The 16,714-nt window shown below is 50.5% G+C and overlaps 1 protein-coding gene across 3 annotated transcripts in view; it reads left to right on the top strand.

Moving 5' to 3' along the window:
- The window catches only part of Krt78 (keratin 78), a 50,624-nt gene extending 34,931 nt beyond the window's left edge, over positions 1–15,693 (top strand). Inside the window, exons 4-13 of one of the 3 annotated variants that reach the window (XM_011245680.2) lie at positions 6,259–6,431; positions 7,761–7,835; positions 8,251–8,465; positions 9,405–9,465; positions 9,857–9,952; positions 10,672–10,836; positions 11,182–11,307; positions 13,053–13,273; positions 13,489–13,523; positions 13,605–15,693. In XM_011245680.2, coding sequence (XP_011243982.1) covers positions 6,270–6,431; positions 7,761–7,835; positions 8,251–8,465; positions 9,405–9,465; positions 9,857–9,952; positions 10,672–10,836; positions 11,182–11,307; positions 13,053–13,273; positions 13,489–13,523; positions 13,605–15,526 — 3,078 coding nt within the window. In that variant the 5' untranslated portion in view covers positions 6,259–6,269 and the 3' untranslated portion in view covers positions 15,527–15,693. Of the gene's footprint in view, positions 1–6,258; positions 6,432–6,923; positions 7,836–8,250; positions 8,466–9,404; positions 9,466–9,856; positions 9,953–10,671; positions 10,837–11,181; positions 11,308–13,052; positions 13,274–13,488; positions 13,524–13,604 lie in introns of those variants that run through there. The other 2 variants (XM_006521114.4, NM_212487.4) reach the window with 2 other exon arrangements.
- Positions 15,694–16,714: the final 1,021 nt, after the last annotated feature.

Below are 16,714 nucleotides of genomic sequence, written 5' to 3'. Positions count from 1 at the left end.
CTTGATTTTGTATACTCATGAGTAGATCTTCTGTGGGGTTAGATATTCTCTGGGTGCAAAAAGGCCTTATCTATCATGTCCCCATGCACAAACGTATACATACACACACACACACACACACACACACACACACACTCACAAATGCAGATGCACATCTGTGTGCACTCATACACAGGTGCATACATGTATATATATGCACACATGCGCACACTCTCATATGTGTGCATGCATGTATACACATGTATGAACACACGTGCACACACACATGAAAGTGCCTGCACACACACATACATATGTAGGCATGTATGCAAGCGCTCATGCTCAATCACGTGTCTCATGTTTGGGATGCTTCTCAGCCCTGGAGGGCTGGTGGGGCCCAGGAACAGAGCTATGACCTCAGAGAAGAGCACTGAGACCCTACAGGTTGTTAGAAGCTGAAAGATATATGGAAGCCACAACATAAGACTGGGCTGGGATTTCTTCAGTCATCAAATCTTTATTGAGCCCTTGCTAGATAGACATCAGCTGCTGTTCGAGGTGCAGAGGACGGAAGGGAGCTACAGGCAAATCTCTGCCCCTGTGGAGCTCAGGGCCTCACATCAGGATGCTGAGAAACAGACTGAGTCAGTTTGACACTGGGCATGGTAGGGAACAGGGAGGACACAGAAAATGGCAGAGGGTGGATGGGCACAATGCTACCATTTTGGTTTAGGCTGTGTGGCCAAGTAAGGAAGTTCTTGAACACATGCCTGAAGGAGGCAAGGGGGCAGCCTGTATGGCCATCTTGGGAGGGACCATGCAGGAAGGGGAATAGGAAGGGCAAAGGTCTTGAGGCATTCCTGGCATAGTCCAGAGTAAGCCAGGGGATGGCCAGGCTCAGGCCCTTTTCATGTTCTGTTCTTTCCTACTTGTATCATTTTTAATGTCTGTTAAGAGAATATCAGACTCTTAAGTTTTCATACTGGATCTTTGGCCTCCGCAAAATCCTTAGCACAGTGGTTGGCACACAATAGGTGTCCTGAATGAATCTATGACAACTGGGAAAAATAAAACAACAACAACAACAACAACAACAACAACAACTCAAACCAACCCCACCCCCAGTGCCTGGCCTGGAGAAAGGGGGGCAGAGGACACATGTCACACCACCTACGTGTGGCTGCACCGCTGGGCTGTGCTGAGCGTCAAGGTCCAGTTTGATGATTCCAGACAGTTTTCGTTTTGCTGCTGGTGACCCAGAAGCTTCCCCTGCACCTCCCTCCACCTCCAAACTTTGTGGCCTTATTTTCTTCTTCCGACCCTTTCATACAGGGATATAATGGAGTTTGATCATTTCACCCCAATACCCTCACCTATTCCCTTCTCACATCTACAGATCTCTTTTCTCTTTCAACTGGTCTCCCTTCCTACTTTCATGTCTTATTGGTGGCGTTTCTACCCATCCCCTAACCAGGTACCTGGACTTTAAGTGCCTGCTCTTTGAACAATAGTTAATTATGCATGTTATGTGTATATGTGTGCATGTGTGTATATGTATACATGTGTATGTGTATATATATGTATGTGTGCATGTGTGTATGTGTGCATGTGTGTATATGTGTGCATGTATGTGTATATGTGTGCATGTGTATGTGTGCATGTGTGTATATGTGTGCATGTATGTGTATATGTGTGCATGTGTATGTGTGCATGTGTGTATATGTGTATGTGTGCATGTGTGTATATGTGTATGTGTGTATATGTTTATGTGTGCATGTGTGTATGTGTGTATGTGTGTATATTTGCACTACTGGAGGTGGGAAAATAGCTTGTAGGAGTCAGTTCTCTCCTATCCAAGTGGGTTTCAAGAACAGAACTCAAATTTTCAGGCTTTTGGGTAAACCTGTACATAAAGATCTGTCTAATAACCTGTTTCTCTGCTAGGCTCTACCTGCTGGGCCATGTTGGTGGGCTTGTATTGTCTTATAAATGACTTCACATTTGTCACAGGGGGATCCTGTGTGATTGTCTAAGATCGAAATTTGCCAGGCCTGGTGGTGTAGACTGGTAATCCAGGTACTCCAGACACCCAGGTAGGATGATTGTTAAGTTCAAAGCCTGCTCCTGGGCTACAGAATTCGTTCAAGGTAAGCTTAGGCAACTGAAGGAGACTCTGTCTCAAGATAAAGTAAAAAAGAGGAATCAGGCTGTAACCCAGAGCTAGAATGTTTTCCTCACATTCACAAAGTGAATCACAATCACAGACACACACACAGACACACACAGACACAGACACACACACACAGAGACACAGACACACACAGACACACAGACACAGAGACACAGACACACACAGACACACAGACACACACACACACACACACACACACACACACACACACACACACACAGAGTTCATCTCTTCAAACTAACACTGTTGGATGCCTACTGAATGCTACCCCTCAGCTGGCTGGCGGCCAGGCCAGCACACATTGTGGAGTGACAGGGTCTTTGAGGGTTTGGTTTGCTTCATGAGGCAAAGCCAGAGGCTCATTTGGGCAATGTGGAGGCTCCTGGATTGAGGGCAGGAGGTGCGCTGGCTTCATTCCGTGTACTGTCTTCTGTGTGGGTGTTGTTGGTTAAGTCCCTTAGATCCTAGACTGAGTTCCAGAGCAGACATCATGTGAGTTCAGCTGGTGCAATCTCTCTGGTTACTAAGAAAGCATGGTCTGTTCCTGCCCCACACCCTCAGGAGCCTGAACAGGTCAAGTGCAAAACAAAGGCATTGGATCCTGTGACCTCATAGCTTCTTGTGGATCTCATGCTGCATAGCGTAACAGGCATGGAATCGTCACAGACGTGGATTTGACCCCATGCTTGGTGTGACACCCGTCCCCCTTCAACACAAAGTGGGAGAAAGATGTTTGAGCTCAGTCCCTGTGGGACCCCAGAGATGTACGTAAGCAAGGCCCACTGAGGCAGCAGGCAGGGAGGCTCCAACTCCTTTTTCTCTTTTAAACAATTTAATATCATTGGACATGGTGGCATATGTCTTTATTCCCAGCACCTGGGAGGCAGAGGCAGGCAGATTTCTGAGTTCGAGGCCAGCCTGGTCTACAGAGTGAGTTCCAGGACAGTCAGAGCTACACAGAAAAACAAACAAACAAACAAACAAACAAACAAACAGCACTGTATCTACATCACTTTTGCCCCTTCACTCCCTCCAACCCCCTCCAACTCATCCCATGTCACCCCCACATTTATGATCTCTAATTATTATTGTTACTGAGTCTATTTAGCTTGTTTCATGTGTACATGTGTTCAGTGCCAACCATTTGGGACTGGACAAACTATGTGGGGGCTCACTCTTGGAGGAGAATGAGTGTCCCCTTTTTAGCAAACACTGATGACCTGTAGCTCTTCATCTAGGAATGGGGCCATGTAGAGTTTTTCCTGTCTACACTGCCCACACTGTCAACTGATATTGTCACAATGCTGGTCTTGTTCAGGCAACTGTATGGTTGAGAGTCACCGTGCTGCGTCCCTGTCATATAGAGAAGATTCGACCTCACAGCAGATGATCTGGTCCCCTGGCTCTTGAAATATTTCTGCCCCCTTTCATGGTTTTCTCCAAGCCTTAGGGATTGTGTTGCAGATGTAATTGGGGGTTGAGCATCCCACTGTCTCTTCTTCTCTGTATTTTGACCTCTAGTGTCCCCACGAAATAGTTTTTACCTCTTGCAAAAAGAACGCTACTTTGGTGAGGGATAAGAGCTACATCCATCTTTGAGTATAAGCTGAAGTATTTAGAACACAGAATTAGGAACTGGCAATGTGGCCACTCCAGCCATGGGTAGCTGGCCAGGTTTACAATACCAGGCACACATTCCCTCCTGTTGAGTGGACTTTACGCCCAATTAGACAGTGCTGGTCACCCTAAGATAAAGGTGTCCCTATTGCACCATCGTGGGGATCTTTCTGGTCCAGTCACTGTGATCAGAAGCTTTACAGCTGGGTAGGCCTGTTGATTGCTTTCCCCTTGGTGGCATGCATAGCACTTTGTCACCACAGGGACTTTCAGGAAGTTCCTCCAGGTCCTGGGCCCTAAGTGTGCGAGTGTGTGGTGTCTTTATCAATAGGGTCTTAACTTATTTACTGCCTTTTTCGAGGCAACAAAGGGCAATGACAACAGCCGGCATTGTTTTTAGTCTCTTGAAGTGCCATGAACTAAAAACTCAGAGGGAGATTTCCCATGCTTGGTACCATTTTTTTTTCTCTAGATAGTCTGTGGCTCTTGAAAAGAGCAGTATCCCCACAAACGTCACAGCCCCATCTAACTACTTATGTATGTTTACACAGGCACGGATGTATTTTTAAGTAAGCATAAAATAGGATTTCCCTAAGCTTTTTCAACCATCCTTGGTGTTTTCTCTCCATCTTCTCTCGCCCCTCATTGTTTCTTCCCTCTCCCAGATGAAGTCCCTCACCCCATTTTCTCATTTCATAGAATGGGTGCCCAACTATCTCCCTCGCTACAGCCTCCCCCACCCCAGCATAAACCCTTTTTATTTTCCTGTCTCCTGTGGTTACTCCAGGTTACATACATGTAGAGATTCGGAGCTAGACTCCACAATTAGAGAGAGAATGTGGCGTTGGTCTTACTGGGTCTGGGCTGCCTCAGTTGGTAGAAAGTGGTCTAGTTCCGTCTGTTAACTTAGAAAGTTCGAGGCTTCAGTTTCTTTTGCTGTGTAGTATTCCACTGTGTCTATGCATCACATGCCCACTGCCATTCGCTGTCACTTGTTTCCTTGATCTTAGTCATTCTGATTGCAGAATGTGAGACTCAAGGTATTTTTCACATCTTAGTATCATCTATCTATCTATCTGTCTGTCTGTCTGTCTATCTATCTATCTATCTATCTATCTATCTATCTATCTATCTATCTATCCATCCATCCATCCATCCATCCATCCATCCATCCATCCATCCATCTATCTATCTATCTATCTATCTATCTATCTATCTATCTATCTATCTATCTATCTATCTATCCATTCACTTATCCATCTATCCATCCATCCTATCTATCTATCTACCTATCTATCTATCTATCTATCTATCTATCTATCTATCTACCTACCTACCTATTCATTCATCCATCTATCTACCTACCTACATATACATCTATCGTCTATCTATTCATTCTATCTATCTATCTATCTATCTATCTATCTATCTATCTATCTACCTACCTACCTATTCATTCATCCATCTATCTACCTACCTACATATACATCTATCGTCTATCTATTCTATCTATCTATCTATTCTATCTATCTATCTATCTATCTATCTATCTATCTATCTATCTATCTATCTATCTATCTATCATCTATCTATCTACGTGTGAGTGTGTGAATGTGTATGTGTGTGTATATGTGAGTTAGTGTGTGTGTGTGTGTGAGCGATGCTACACACGCATCTATGGAGACTGAGGACAACCTGTGAGAGTTGGTTCTCCCTGACACCACGTGGGTCCCAGCAATTGAACTCAGGTGCTAGGGCTTGGCAGCGAGTGCCTTTACCTGCTGAGCTATCTCATAGCCCCTCAAAACAGTTTTGCATTTTCCTGATTGCTAAAGGTGTTGAACACTTTGAGATATTTATTATGCACTTTATCTCTTCTTTTGAGAACCCTCTGTTCAGAACTATAGCCTACTTCTACTTTTTTTTTTTTAAATGGATCATTTGTTTTCTTGGCTCTTCCTTTTTAGTTCTTTATTTTATATATCCTGGGTATTAACCCTCGATCAGATGTATGGCCGGCAAAGATTCTCTCCCACTTTTGGCTTTCAGTTTTATGAGGTCTTATTTGTCAACTGTTGGGCTTAATTCCTGAACGAATGCGTCTTATTGGGAAAGCCCTTTTCTGTACCTGCGTCTTGCAGGGTGCTGATTATGTCTTCTTCTAGCTGTTCAGCATTTCAGGTTTCACACAGAGCTCTGCTCAGAGTTGATCTTTATGCAGGATGATAGATATGGATCCAGTTTCACTCCTCTACACGTGGGCAAAGCTTCCTTTTACAGTGCCTCTGACTGTGGTGGGGGATATTTTGGGGCTGAGGTTTTAGTGGGGTCCAAGTAGATTCCAGGCAGCTCAGTGTGCCTCCCCTTCCTCTATCCTGGCAGCTTTCTCTTGGATCTTTTCTCTCCTCTTTTCTGGCTTCCCTGACCCCTCATACCTTGCTTGAACTTCTTTGCTACCTCTGCCTCCTCAGAGACGTTCTTCATGTCCGTCGATGTCCGTCGAGGCGATGCCGGTGGCTGGGGGCTTTTCACTCCTGGAGGGAGCGGAACCATGTTGTGCACAGCTGTCTGGCTTGGGTGGAGCACCTGTAGGGTTGTGCTAATTGCCAAGAATGATTTCCTCATAGCATCTCTCCAGCGTTTGGTGAGTTTCTGTTTGTTCTCCTTTGGAGTCACATCCTCAAAGACCCCCAAATAGTCCACCCTCAGCATTCACCAGGTGTTCGGAGAGGAAGTGGAACAGGGCCATTGTTGTCCCACTAAAGGAAACCCCATGAATCAGAGATGAGAGGCTTAGCAGTTCCCCGGGAGTAGCTGGACCACCTGCAGGATGAGGAGACCCTGCCTCAGGCTGGAGGTTGGACCACAGTAATATTAGGTGAACATCCCTGCTAGACCAGGGATGGGATCCATCCTGGGAGAATCCCAGACCCTCTGTTTCTGCTCTAGGCATAGTCTCCTAGATGCACAGTTTATTTTGGAGTGGCTGCCACTCATTTATCCACTGGAAGGGCTTCAGCTGGAGGGACCTGGGGTAGTGTGTTGGGAGGAATAGAGCACAGGATTGGCTGCTGCTGTATAGATCCTGGCTAAAGATACCTGCTCGGTGTGGGGCAGGTGCTGTCTCTTGGATGATATTGCTGGGTTGGGCCAAAGGAGGGACTGGGTGCCCTGCTTTTCTGTTCATTTCTACATCATGGTGTGTCCTTGCTGCACAACCTCTGCCAGCCTGGCTGTTCAGGGTCTGTGCTGTCTCTGTGGGGTTGGATCTCACTTTGGGAGCTGTGCTCTCCCTTGTCCAACTTCCCCATGCTACCCTCTCCTCTGCACAAACTTTTCTCACTCTTTTTCCAGGAAGCCTTCCTTGAATACCCCCCAGTAATGTTGATGCCTAGAACCGTGGCTCAGATCTTGAGATGCTTGCATGTTGTTGGCTTCTGGGGCAGGGACTGGGTCTCCTACCTCAGGCTCTGCACGTGCCACGTACCCATTCCCCAGGTGTGTCAGAGCAGGTCAGCCGCAGCAAGTGGCAGACACAGTCAGACTGAGAACATCTTGCTCTCCAAGGCCCAGCCCAAGGACGGGAGGGGATAAAAGTCTCGTGCCAGGGCCCCAGGGCAGAAGCACATACACCGTGACCATCTCCAGTCTGTCTGAAGCTGCGGGCCTGTTTGTCTCTGCCATGTCTCTCTCTCCATGCCGGGCCCAGAGGGGCTTCAGCGCCCACTCAGCGTGTTCTGCCTTTTCAGGGGCTCGGGGCAGGACTGGCTTCAGCAGCAGGAGCCTTAGTTCCTCCAGGAGATGCAGAGGAAGCTCTTGTGGGAGGGCCTGGGGGGCAGAGACCAGGCAAGGGATACGGTTTGGGCAGGGTAAGGGAGGGCCTGGATTTTCCCAGTGCCCTCCAGGGGGCATCCAAGCAGTGACTGTCGACCAGAGTCTGCTGACCCCACTGAAGATCGAGGTTGACCCCCAGTTCCAGGTGGTGAAGACACAGGAGACTCGAGAGATCAGAAGCCTCAACAACCAATTCGCCTCCTTCATTGACAAGGTGAGGGGTAAACAGCCTGGCCCCCTGCCTCTGGGCCTCTCACAGACAACTGCTCTAGACAAGATGAACTAGAGTGAGGAAATCCAACCTCCTGCCGCTTTTTCTAATCACTTCAGTGGCAAGGATGTCCTCCCAGGGTCTAGTTAGAGGCTTTCTGGTTTGCCAATGCCCCGCTATTCCATGGCTGGGACTCAGGGACACAGAGAAGCTGGCTAGTGATGAGAAGGAAGTCTGATCTCTTGTTGCATCCCATCATGGATATGCACAGGTTCTTATGGGAGGGCTTGAGGCTCCTCTGCACAGGCAGGGGTGGAAGGCAAGAAAAAGGGGTCCATAAGAGGGTCTCTAGGCTTCCCTCTCCAGAGGCTGGGCCAGGGAAGTCCCAGGAGTCTCAGGACCCTGTGTCTGGTTATAGGTGCGCTTCCTGGAGCAACAGAACAAGGTACTGGAGACCAAGTGGGAGCTGCTGCAGCAGCTGCAGGGCAATCGCAGCCCTCAGGGTCTAGAGTGCATCTTCGAAACCTGCCTAGCCCGACTCAGGCAGCAGCTGGAGGAGCTGCAGAGAGAGCGAAGGGCTCTGGACTCTGAGCTGAAGACCTATCAGGACCAGGAGGATGAATATAAGTCCAAGTAGGGCAAATGCTTGGGTGTGGTGTCTGGGGGGTGGTGCGTGATGCTCTGCCTGCCTGAGGGTCTCCCAAGTGTCCAGCACCCAGTGTTGCATGACTGACCTCCATTCTGGCTCTTGACTTCCTCTCTCCTCATTCACAAGGTTTACCTGTAATATGTAGAGGAGACTCCCACCCCCATCCAGGCCCAGAGAGACCTGGGGAAAATGTTGAAGGCTCTCTCCAGAGGGCTGAAGCCTAGCCACAAAGGACCATGTATTTGGTCAGGACTGGGAAGGGCTTATTTAAACAACATCTTGATAGCTTTCTCGAGAAATTCCTGTTTAGCAGGCTATGAGGCTGACATGACTCAGATGTGCTCTGGTCTTGGGTGGAGGAAAGTCACTTTAGTGCATACATCCCCAGATCCATGGTGTGATTTATGGCTGGACTGTGGTTCTAGACCCTCTACCTGGGCAGCCTGGTTGGGCAGACAGCCCTGGGCTGAGGGGTGGTGAGGGCTGGAGAGCGAGGGCAGGCCTCTTGCTTCTCCCAGCTGTGGTGGTTTCTACTGTTACATTCTGGGAAAAGGTCATCTCCTTTTGTGGTCCTCAGGGCTAGTTGGGAAGCAGCAGGATGGGGGCCAGGGGGTAGAGGAAGAAGCACCCAAAGTTTCATATCTGCTGTGGAGTGTCCTGTTGCCATGACAAAACCCTCTTTTCCTGTTCAGAGGCCTCTGAGTGCTTGGGAAACCATCAAAACACGTGGCCTGCTGTCCTCTGGGATACAGGCTGAGAGTCTGACACAGGGGTATAGAGAGGCCGTGTGAACCCCCTAACAGGAAATGAGAGAGGTCAATGGTGGCTCCTGACTTGAGGCCTCTGAAGACACTCAGAGTTTGGTGGTACAGAATGTTGGGGTGGGCTCTGACTTGTGCCTGACTCCCCCTTTCCATTTGCAGGTATGACCAGGAAGCGTACAAGCACGCCTCTGTGCAGAATGATTTTGTGGTCCTTAAGAAGGTGGGAGGGGCTCAAACGCCCAGAAAGCCCCTACTATGTCCTAGGCCTGGTCCTGGGCTGGGAGGCCAGAGGGTGGAGATAGTGATCAAGGACACGTTGGCACTCTGAATGTAGTCACCCTCTGACAGGATGGGATATTTACCTAGACACAGTGATTTAAAGCCAAGATCTGACTGAAGTGCTGTTTGACAGGCTCTGGGCTTACTACAGGGTGGCAAGAGGCAGGGGCAGAAGTAGAGGCAGCACAGAGGGTTGGGGTTAACCAGGGACAGCATCCTGCAGATAGTGCTGAGCAGGGTGGATGGGGAGAAGAAAGGGGGTCTTCAGACACAGCAGCACGGGTGTCCTGAGAGGAAGTGGGGCATGCACGGTTTCTGTCTCCTGTGCCCAGGACGTGGATGAGGTTTTCCAGAGCAAGATGGATTTGGAAGGCAACCTGGAGTCTCTGAAAGAACACGTCTGCTTCTTGACACGTCTGTATGAAGAAGTAAGGACCCGTGAAAAACGGGGAGGAATTAGGAAAGGGGACAGGAAGGACAGGCTCCCTGGGGCCAGGAGGGGAGCTCCAAGGAGGGGAAGCCTGTTAGAATAGCTTTGGTTTGTGGTCACTCATCATTTGACAGTTAGCTACCCAACATCAACATGAGAGTCCATCAATGAAGTACTAGATGAAACCAGATGAAACCCTCATGCGCTTCTGTCAGAAGGCAGACAGAAGCAGCAGTCTCAGTGAATAGAAATCCCACCCTGGGCTAGAAAATGGTAGATGTTACAGAGGACAGGGAGGGTTGGAAACAGGGACAGGTGGTGGTTGCAAAGAAGCGGGATGCAAAAGGCGAAATCAGTCTGAAACATGAAGGAGGGAGGAGCTCTTCAGTCAGGTAGATGCTGGGACTGAGGTCATGTCCTCAGCCAGAGAAAATGTGAGGTGACCAATGTAAGTGGGGTGGGAGGATTGTGGGAAGGGGGGTGATGAGAGGTGAGAGGGGAGGCAGGGACAGGTGACCTGGGGCCTCGTGGGTATTTTCCCTTTACTATCCACACTTCAAAAGTCACCGGAGACCACCTCAGTGATCCTTACTCTGTGAATCTGGACCCCCACTGGGTGATGGGCACATGGATGGACATTCAGGCCCCCTTCTCCCCTGAGGGAGACAGAGGATAAGGATCCATGGTGGTGGACACTGAACTTGGCCTCTTCCATAGGAACTGGGACAGCTGAAGACGCAGGCAGACGACATGTCTGTGGTGCTGTCCATGGATAACAATCGTTGCTTGGACTTCAGCGACATCATTGCTGAGGTCCGTGCCCGTTACGAGGAGATCACGCGGACTAGCAAGGCCGAGGCTGAGGCTGTGTTCCAGACCAAGGTGCTGTGGCCCAAGGAGCAAGATGGGAAGGGTTGGGTGGTCCTACTCACACGCCAGGGAGGTCACCAACTCTGGTCCTATTGGGGCAGCTTTGATAATAAACTTGAGGTTTGGGGCTCAGAGGGTAGCGCTGTGTCCATAGCGCAGGAGGGGGACAACAGAAATGGGGAGACAGGTTTGGACCTCTGCAGGCATGCCTATCATGTCCTGAGCTCAAGCAGTTGATGACCATTGGGAAGATGCAGACACTGGGAGGCACCTCAAGAGGTGGGAAGATGGCATGTACCTGATTCTAGGGTCAGAGGTAGCTCCAACTCAACCAGCGGCGCTACTTTTGTGCCTCAGTACCAGGAACTCCAGGAATCAGCCCAGCTTCAAGGGAACAGCATGAAGGAAGCGCAGGTGCAGATTTCCCAGCTTCGGCAGGCCATACATAGGCTGCAGAGTCAGATTGGGAGCCTCAGGAAGCAGGTATGTTCCCAGTGTCTATAGCTGCTTGGTGTCTTCTTCCTCCACCACTAACTGTCTGCTTCCCAGCTGGGCTCATATGAGGATGTGTGTGTGTGTGTGTGTGTGTGTGTGTGTGTGTGTGTGTGTGTGTGTGTGTGTGTGTGTATGTGTGTGTCTGGGTAAATGGTTGGGGCTCCAGATCATTTCGTGGAGACAGATCTGAACTGCTTGCTCTCTGTGAACTCCACTCTGCATGCTAGCTTTCTGGGGCAGAGCCTCTGTGTGTGCTTGACACTGCAAGGAGGACCATCATTTACAGTCCGCACTCAGGTAGACATCTTGCTTTTCACCTTCTTGGGGGAGAGAGCTACTTTAGCTCTCAGCTCATCTCTTCTTCTGACTCTCCCTCCACAAGCACACAGGAACTTCAGGTCAAATACTTTTCTGGTTTCCCTTTGGGAAACGTGTATGTGAGAGATGGGGGGAGCCTGAGAAAAGGAGATGTATGGAGCCTTCTCAGGAGATCTCAGAAGGCTGAGGAGGTCTGAGGTAGCCTGACCTTCCAGAGAGTGCCCTGCCCTCTCAGAGGGGAACGGCGATGACTTACTAGCTACCAAGTTTGTGCTCATGTTTCTCGAAGCAGAAGACTGGATTTGAGACCCCCCAGTGGGTGGTGAGCATAGAGTAGTCAGGTAAGTATTTATGTGGGGCACGTGTGAGATGCTCAGTGGGTAGTGTTATCCGGACTCCCCTTCTCATGATTTTACAGCAAGTCCTCAAATATGTCTGCGCATCATGTATGTGCCTGGTGCCCATGAAGGCCAGAAGAAGGTGTTGAATTCCCTGGAACTGTAATTACAGACATTGCAAGCCACCACGTGGGTGCTGGGAATTGAACCTGGGTCCTCTGGAAGAGCAACCAGAGCTCTTGACCATAGAACCCTCTCTCTACCCTGCAGCCCATTATTTTATTTATGTATTTATGTATTTATGTATGTATGTATGTATGTATGTATTTATGTATTTATTTATGATTTTTACTTTTATTTTTCACGTGATTTGGCATTTTGCTTCCATGCATTCTGTGTACCCACTTTTAAACTAAGCACACCAGGGCCGGCCCTGAGGAGTCATAGCCTCTTCCCACTGTATGTACTTTGTCTTGGAGAACCCACCGCTTTTTCTGCACAGGCCTGAGAGACTGATACTGTCTCAGAGTTCTGGGTCCCCACTCAGCCACCTATCACCTTTCTGGGACACAGAAAGGAGATCTTGTTCCTGTGCTGGGGACATAGCAGTGACAGCTTTTGGAGGATTTCTTCCTTCCTGAATCTGAGTGGATGCTGAATCTCCCATACCTACCTCTGCTTCTCTCTTTATACCTCCTACCTTCTCAGCATCCAGGGACTGGATTTAGGATGTACCCTAAGTACCATGTGCTATCCTGAGATGTTTAACTGAGTACTCCAGTCAAGATCTTGCTTCCAAAAAGATCATGTTCCGAGGTTCTAGGTAGACGTGAAGATGTTGGGGGACCCTGCTGAGCCCTCTGCCATGGGAAAAGAGACTGTTGGGCAACGTTTTTTCCCCAAGGATGAGAGGGGCCAGGCATGGGTGGTCATGCATAATTTTGAGTGCATGAAATCAGGGTCTGTCTGGGTCCTCAGATTATATCCATGGTGGGTGTTTTGATCATCCCTGTCAGGCTTACGACTGCTCTCTCCTTCATTTCTACTCACCCCCCCCCCCCACAACCCCTGCCCCAGAATGACAGTCTGCAGTCGGCCATCGCTGATGCTGAGCAGCAAGGGGAGATGGCTGTGAGGGATGCCCAGGCCAAGCTGGATGAGCTGGAGGCTGCCCTGAGAACAGCCAAGCAGGACATGGCACAGATGCTACGTGACTACCAGGAACTGATGGGCACGAAGTTGTCCCTGGATGTGGAGATCGCCATGTACCGGAGGTTGCTGGAGAGTGAGGAGTGCAGGTGGGGGAACTAGGGAGCACCTGGGCTTAGGAGGCTGGGTTTGGGGAGGACGGAAGGCCCGTGCAGGCCTCTCTTTGCTAGAGGGGATTTTGAGAGGTTTCCTGACCCTGTTAGTCACTAAGGGCAACTAACCCTGCTGGGAGGGAGTTAAGGTGGGGGATTACAGTCTTTACAGCCTTTCTTAGCATTTCCCCTTTTCTTCCCTCCTCTTCCAGGATATCCACGGAGCACACCAGCCAGGTCACTGTGTGTGAGTATGAGGGGGTTTGAGAGTAGGGTTCTCTTGTGGTGTGGAAGACCCTGCTGTGACACCAATGCATTTTCTTGGCAGCTATAACAGAGGGCAGCATTGTGCCTGGAAGAACTTGTGGAGGCCAAGTAGTTGTGCCTGGAAGAATTGGTACAGGCCAAGTGGTCATGCCTGGAAGGGAATGTGGAGGTCATGTGGTCATGCCTGGAAGAGGATCTGGAGGCCAGGTGACCATTCCTGGAAGAGGATCTGGAGGCCAGGTGACCGTGCCTAGAGGAGAATGTGGAGGCCAGGTGACCATGCCTGGGAGAGGATCTGGAGGCCAGGTGACCATGCCTGGGAGAGGATCTGGAGGCCAGGTGACCATTCCTGGAAGAGGATCTGGAGGCCAAGTGACTGTGCCTGGGAGAGGATCTGGAGGCCAAGTGACCATACCTGGGAGAGGATCTGGAGGCCAGGTGACCATTCCTGGAAGAGGATCTGGAGGCCAAGTGACCGTGCCTGGGAGAGGATCTGGAGGCCAGGTGACCATTCCTGGGAGAGGATCTGGAGGCCAGGTGACCATTCCTGGAAGAGAATCTGGAGGCCAGGTGACCATTCCTGGAAGAGAATCTGGAGGCCAGGTGACCATGCCTGGAAGAGAATATGGAGGCCAGGTGACCATTCCTGGAAGAGAATCTGGAGGCCAGGTGACCATGCCTGGAAGAGGATCTGGAGGCCAGGTGACCATGCCTGGGAGAGGATCTGGAGGCCAGGTGACCGTGCCTGGAAGAGAATATGGAGGCCAGGTGACCGTGCCTGGGAGAGGATCTGGAGGCCAGGTGACCGTGCCTGGGAGAGAATATGGAGGCCAGGTGACCGTGCCTAGAGGAGAATGTGGAGGCCAGGTGACAGTGCCTGGAAGAGAATATGGAGGCCAGGTGACCATGCCTAGAGGAGAATGTGGGGGTCAAGTGACCATGCCTGGAAGAGAATATGGAGGCCAGGTGACCATGCCTGGAAGAGAATCTGGAGGCCAGGTGACCGTGCCTGGAAGAGAATATGGAGGCCAGGTGACCATGCCTAGAGGAGAATGTGGAGGCCAGGTGACCGTGCCTGGAAGAGAATATGGAGGCCAGGTGACCATGCCTAGAGGAGAATGTGGGGGTCAAGTGACCATGCCTGGAAGAGAATATGGAGGCCAGGTGACCGTGCCTAGAAGAGAGTGTGGAGGCCAGGTGACCGTGCCTGGAAGAGAATATGGAGGCCAGGTGACCATGCCTGGAAGAGAATCTGGAGGCCAGGTGACCGTGCCTGGGAGAGAATATGGAGGCCAGGTGACCGTGCCTAGAGGAGAATGTGGAGGCCAGGTGACCGTGCCTGGGAGAGAATATGGAGGCCAGGTGACCGTGCCTAGAGGAGAATGTGGAGGCCAGGTGACCGTGCCTGGAAGAGAATATGGAGGCCAGGTGACCATGCCTAGAGGAGAATGTGGAGGCCAGGTGACCGTGCCTAGAGGAGAATGTGGGGGTCAAGTGACCATGCCTGGAAGAGAATATGGAGGCCAGGTGACCGTGCCTGGAAGAGAATATGGAGGCCAGATGACCATGCCTGGAAGAGAATGTGGAGGCCAAGAGGTCATTCCTAGAGGAGAATGTGGGGGTCAAGTGGTCATGCCTGGACAAGAATGTGGAGGCCAAGCAGTTATTCCGAGAGGAGACTGTGGAAGCCAAGTGGTCATTCCTAGAGAAGAATGTGGGGGTCAAGTGTCCATGCCCAGAGGAGAATGTGGAGGCCAAGTGGGCACTTGTGGCCACAGAGGCTGGCAAGGCAGCTTTGGGTCTGGAGGCTGCTCTAGCATCGTTACTGGTGGCTTCGAGATCCCCCAGGGATCTGGATACAGCCCCACCATGGGTTCCTGTTCCGTATCTGGCTCAGGCTTCAGTTCTGGCTCTGGCTCCAGCTGCCGCACCATCCTGAAGAAGACAGTGGAATCAAGTCGGAAGATGTCTGTCATTTATTGAGTGACCAGGCAGTCACATCCCTTCTGAGCCCAGAAGCCTTGCTCTGAGCTCATCCCCCAATGTCCAATGTCCACAGCCCGAGGCAGCCCACTGGGCACTGGAGAAAGTCAATAAAGTCTGGCTTGCCTGCTGTCCCAAGTGGTCAGGGGCAGGTCCTGCTCTGCATACTCATTTGCGTCTCATTTGTGTGTGCCTGTGCATGTGTGTGTGCACGTGTGTGTGCATGTGTGTGTGTGTGTGCATGCATTCATGTGGGTGGGTGTGTGTGTGTCCCACACAGTGCATAGATTCTGCCCTCTAGCCAGAGTTTTTACTCCCTTGTCTATGGTCTTTATTTAGGCTGGCCTGGAAGACTAGGCTTTGGCAAGACTCTAACCCTAGTTCAAATACGCTTCAGTAGGAGGGAGTGCTAGAGGCCAGTAACTGGAAGCTGGAGACTGGAACTCAAGAGCCTACTTGGTCCCTTCCCCTACCCTCCTGCCTCTGTCTTGTGAAGTGTTACACCACCCAGTCCCTGCCCACTCCTTCCCCTCTTCCCAAACTATGTTCAGAGCCTCAGTCTGATTGGCTCTTTGATGCTGTGAACCAGCACTGTGGCTCCTCTGACAAGCACTGGGCTCCACATCTCTTCTGGTCTGAACACTTAGGCCACCCCCAGTGCAGTCCCTCCCACCTGTGAGACTGGGTTTCTTTCCAGCCAAGGATTGGCTTTCTGCCATGAGTTCAGATACCCTGTGTGGCGAATGGGGGTTTGCGGGAGGTTGCTTTTTGTCCTGTCCCCCTTTCTGTGGCTCAGCGATACCTCGGGCAGCCTGCTCCCTGCTTCCTCCCACCACAACCCCAGAGCCTTGTCCTCGCTGTGGCATTCCTGGCCTGGAACATCCCAGCTGGTGCAGTTCAGCCCAGATGCTTGGCAACAGCTTTGAAATGGATTCCAAGGGCGTTTAGAGGAGAGGTGGAAGGGCAGAGACCAAGGTTCCCTATGGCAAGTGTAGATTCTATGCCATGCTTACCAGCAATTCAACTCTGCCCTAGCCTGCACACCTTACCAGAAAAACATAGCTTGTGCATCTCTCCAGCCCACTCTCCTTGGAAGGAAGCCCGAGGACTATCTACAGTGTCAAGTGTGTCCTATGGTGTCTCCCTGGGCAACACAGCCATCCTATCAAGGAAGTTCTTTAGGGCTCT

Source organism: Mus musculus, chromosome 15 (assembly GCF_000001635.26).
Source record: "Mus musculus strain C57BL/6J chromosome 15, GRCm38.p6 C57BL/6J".
Taxonomy (NCBI): Eukaryota; Metazoa; Chordata; class Mammalia; order Rodentia; family Muridae; genus Mus; species Mus musculus.
Note: the sequence above shows the minus strand (reverse complement) of the source record. Positions and strands in the feature narration are given on the sequence as shown.